General features: G+C 41.1%; 1 protein-coding gene across 2 annotated transcripts in view; it reads left to right on the top strand.

The window, feature by feature from the left end:
- Nucleotides 1–5,000, top strand: part of LOC143035328 (uncharacterized) — a 70,931-nt gene that overhangs the window by 3,380 nt on the left and 62,551 nt on the right. For both annotated transcript variants that reach the window (XM_076202272.1, XM_076202271.1), the window contains exon 2: nt 539–640. In XM_076202272.1, the coding sequence (XP_076058387.1) occupies nt 595–640 (46 nt within the window). In that variant the 5' untranslated portion in view covers nt 539–594. The remainder of the gene's footprint in view (nt 1–538; nt 641–5,000) is intronic.

Raw genomic sequence — 5,000 nt, 5'->3', positions numbered from 1 at the left:
ACGATGCAGATGTGAGCCCTTGTCGGAAATGTAGGAGCATATAGAATATAATAATAATGTACCATGGTGGTGCTGGTGGGGGGACCCCTGGCTTTTATGTATGTTAGGGGTGATTCGTAGGGTGCTGTGACAGGTCTTATGATGGACGAGGTTCGTGAATTAATATATTATTTAATTATGGCCTGATTTTTGTCTCTGCTTCAAGTATTGCTGGTCTCCATTGATGGTCCTTTCTTGAGTTTGTATTTATTTATTTATTTTCATTTAGGGCGATTTTTTTTTTCTTGTCCTTGCCGTGGGTATCTCTGGGATGACTTGGCACGTTTGCATTGCGTGGCTTTAAGACAGGGTAGCGTCACACGCTGAGTAGAAATGGAGCTTAAACAAATCACCTTTATGAGTTGGTTTCCTGTGCGCTTTCGATTTCAGCTGGTTCCTGAGTCTTGTAAAGAGAACGTCTACAAAATGGCGAACTGGCCTTGTTCCATCTTCTTATTTTGTTCTGTTCTTCCACCTAATCTGTTATGTTCTTCCACAGATCCAGTTCGGAAAATCTTAGCGTTTCGGGGGAAGGAGGCCGCTTGAAGTGGCATCATGTGGTATTCGACCACCACAACCACCATCGCCACCACACTTTTAGGTAAGTGGCCAATGAGACTTCACCTCAAAGTAACCTCCCACTCTCTCTCTCTCTCTCTCTCTCTCTCTCCTTTAGAGAGTTGCTATTTCCTTTCTGTGTCTTCTATTCCTGTTATGTCTTTGAAGCTATGTCCATATCATATTCTCTCCTCTAATGCTCATCCTCACATTTCTCAGTATCTTATCCCTTTCTCTCTCCCATTCTTCTTCATCCTTCCATTTCCCCTCCTTATTTGTTTATCTATCCGTTTGTTGATCTGTCTATGTGTATACAACTATTTGTTTTTAATCTTCGTTTATTCATTTCTCTATGAATGTATTTATTTGTTTATTCATGTCTATCAATGTCTTCTTCTATTTCTTCGTGTATTTTATATGGAAGGGCTTGTAGGGTGTTGTGAGGGCAAGAGCTACATATAATATATATGTATATATATATATATATATATATATATCTATATGTATATATATATATATATATATATATATATATATATATGTGTGTGTGTGTGTGTGTGTGTGTGTGTGTGTGTGTGTGTGTGTGTGTGTGTGTGTGTGTGTGTGTGTGTGTGTGTGTGTGTGTGCCGGTATAGTATGTGGGCTACCTTTTGGATGTGGCTTACGAAATTTTTCTATGGTATAGTATGTGGCCTACCGGACTTTTATTTCGGTAAAAACCTGTCTCTTAAGCTTTCATAGTTTGGGAGCGCTAACTGCGGCGAAACTAAAGTGGAACGTACCGAGAAACGTACATAGGAACGCACAGAGGAACGCGCCCAACTCTGTATATATGTATATATATATATATATATATATATATATATATGTATATATATATATATATTTATCTATATATATGTATATGCAAACACACACACACACACACACACACACACACACACACACACACACACACACACACACACACACACACACACACACACACACACACACACACACACACACACACACACACACACACACACACACACACACACACACACACACACACACACACACACACACACACACACACACCAAGTTAGATGAGAAAATGGCGTGTGCCAAAACAACACATGAATTTAAAAACAATTTAGATAAAATGAGATATGAAGACACCACGAGCATAGCTCCCCTTCCCATAAAATACAACTAGATAAATACACACACACAACACCGCGTCTGGATCTGATTCTTGAGCTTCATTCATGACCGGTTTCGCTTTTAACTTCTTCAGAGGAATATAACTCTGGGATGAAGCCGGCGGTATACATAGGGAACCAGGTCCATGTCCCTCCGCGGGGGTGGGATCTGTGGTTGGTCTGTACACATCATGAGTTACATAATCGACTCAAATACGTAATGAATCACATATATGATTCAGTCATATAACAAATTGATTAACAGAAACAGTTTTGCTATGTCTAGTGTGATGTGAAATGGTGTTGTGTGGAATCTAAAAGGTGTTAATTTTTTGTCATGAATTGAAAAAATAGTGAAATAAAATAAAATAGATTTGAATAAGTGCATAGAGGGTATAGAGAGAAACGTCAATGTAGTAGTATTGGGAGATATTAATGCTAGGGTAAGAAATGTACCAATAGACGGAGTGGTTGGGAAGTATGAAGTTCCAGGAAAAAATTGTAGCGGAGAGATGATGGTGGAGATATGTCTAGAGAGTTCATGATAGCAAATACAGTGTTTAGGAAGAAAGTCAAGCATAAGTACACATGGGAGAGGGTGATAAAAGGAAAGGTGGTAGATAGAGCGTTAATGGACTACATAGTGGTAACCAGGAGGACAGTAGGAACTGTTTTGTATGTACATGTTCTAAGGGAATATCAGATCATTTTTGGTGGAAGATAAGTTGAGATTAGAGGATAGTTGGAGAAAGAGAAAGAGGACAGAAGGTAGGGAGGTGCTTAGAGTAAACTATTTAAATTAATAGGGAAAGGAGGGGTACAAGAAGAAGCTGAAAGAGGAGTGGGAGGGAGTGAAGGATCGAGTAGAACCAGGAGTGGAGGAGGAATGGGGATGGTTCAAGGAGGAGGTCACAAGGTGTGCAAAGTTGGTGTGTGAAACAAGGAGGACGGGAGGAAATAAAAGGGTAGTGAGTGGTAGGATGAGGAATCAAAGAACGTTGTAGGAGAGAGGAAGCAAACGTTCACAAATTGGTTATACAATAGGACGAGAGAATCATATGAGAGGTACAAAGAAAAGAGGAGAGAGTGAGTGGTTTGAGGTAAAGGTGGGACTTCGCCAGGGATGTGTTATGTTTCCTTGGCTGTTCAATTTATACATGGATGGGGTGGTGCGAGAGGTAATGGGTCGGGGATTGCATATGGTTAAAGAAAATTGAGAAGAGTGGGAGATAGCCCAGTTGTTGTTTGCCGACGACACTGCGCTTATATCAGGATCAGAGGAGGGATTAAGGAAGTTAGTGACAGAGTTCGGGGGGTGCAAAAGAAAGAAGTTGAAGATAAATGTGGGTAAAAGTAAGGTGATGAGAACTACAAGTGGATAATGTCACAGCAAGTTGGAAGTGACTATTATGGGAGAGATACTGGAGGAAGTGGATAATTTTAGCTACTTGGTGCGAGTGTGGCGGGAAAGGGAGGAGTGGAGGTGGAGATAGAATGTAGATTGAGAGAAGGAAGTAAATGCCTTGGGCGATGAAAAAATGTAATGAGAATTAGACATTTGGGAATGGATGCTAAGAGGAGATTGCATGAAAGAGTGATTGTGCCGACAGCACTGCATGGGACAGGAGGAGAGGAAGAGAGGAGTTTGAATGTGTCTGAGATGAAGTGCCTGAGAAGTATGATAGGGTTTACTAGGCTGGAGAGAGTGAGAAACGGGGAGGTGAAGAGGTGAGGGGTGTGTGGAAAGGGAGTTGGAAGACAGGGTTGATGAAAGAGTATTGGGATGGTTTGGACAAATGGAAAGAATGAATGAAGAAAGACCAGTAAAAGAGGTGTGGAAGGCAGAAGTGAAAGGAGTAACCATGATGAGATGGGGAAAAAGGGGCGTTGGAAAAGAGGGGAATGTCTGTTGAGGAAGGAAGGGAGAAGACAGAAGATAAGGGTGAATGGAGAATGGTTGCGTATGGATGATGCTGTGATGCATGGAAGGGAGTGGGTAGGGGATGGGGGGTGAGGGAGTATGTGTGAATGATATTTTGACGCAGCCCGAAGGGATTTCTTCCCGTCTTATCTTTTTCTGCATGAGGAGATGGAGAGCGGGCTGTCGCCGATTAAATGAAGAGGCCTTGCTGTGGATGTGCTGTGTCTTGTTACACTGCTTCTAACCCAGGGGAGTGGGCGAGATGCAGGGATAACTCGTCATCTAGGAGAAGCCAAGAGAAGAAGAAGGGGGGTGGGGTGAATGAGAGTGGAATACGTGGGGATAGAATGGGTGAGAGTCGATTTTATGCTTTTTTTTTTACCTCCATTGTAAGGAAGAAATAGCTATTGGTACATGTATATATATATATATATATATATATATATATATATATATATATATATATATATATATACATATATATAAATATTTACATATATATATATATATATATATATATATATATATATGTTATATATATATACACATACACGTGACGAGTAACACCAACTTGACCCATAGAACATTTTGGAAAGACCATTTCACTATCCCAAGTTGTGTGAATCTCATTGATTTGCTCTGGGGCCAAGTGTCGTATCGTACTCTGACAAGTGCATGGCGAAAACTTTAGCCAGAGTGTGTCCCAGAAAGAGATTTTAAGGGGTTTCATCCCTACACAAATCCTGCTGTCGAAGACTCCACTTTTATTGACGATATTGTGTCTATGGGCAAAAACATGGGCCTTCAAGTTGAAGCAGAGGACGTGCATGAGCTCGTTGAAGGCCACTCTGCAGAGCTGATCACGGAAGAGTTAAGGCACCTGCAACAATACCAATGACAGGAACAGATGGAAGAAATATCATCTGGAGAGAAGGTAAGCTTCGAGTGCTATAATCAACGAACTGTGTGCTAAATGGACTGAAATGCAGGCTTTCATTGAAAAATACCACCCCAATATCGCAGTTGCAACCCGTGCAGTGAACATTTTCAACGATAACGTCATGACGCACTTCAGAAAAATCGTGCAACGTAGAAAAGTTCAACGAACATTAGAAAGATTATTCATTAAAGGTAAGAGAAAGCCTACTCGAGACGCCGACGAGTCTCCAGAAGAAAAAAGACAACGTAGGGAAAGAATTCGTGAAGGCCAATTGACGAGTTGTTTTATGGAAGGGGGACTCCCCTTCCAAGCAATAATTTCCTTCTCCTCTCCCCTCCCTCCACACCCAGTCCTTCAC

This window comes from Oratosquilla oratoria, chromosome 18, assembly GCF_046742065.1.
Source record: "Oratosquilla oratoria isolate Oo_2021 chromosome 18, ASM4674206v1, whole genome shotgun sequence".
NCBI lineage: Eukaryota > Metazoa > Arthropoda > Malacostraca > Stomatopoda > Squillidae > Oratosquilla > Oratosquilla oratoria.
The sequence above is the reverse complement of the archived record's forward strand: the minus strand, read 5'-3'. Positions and strand labels throughout refer to the sequence as shown.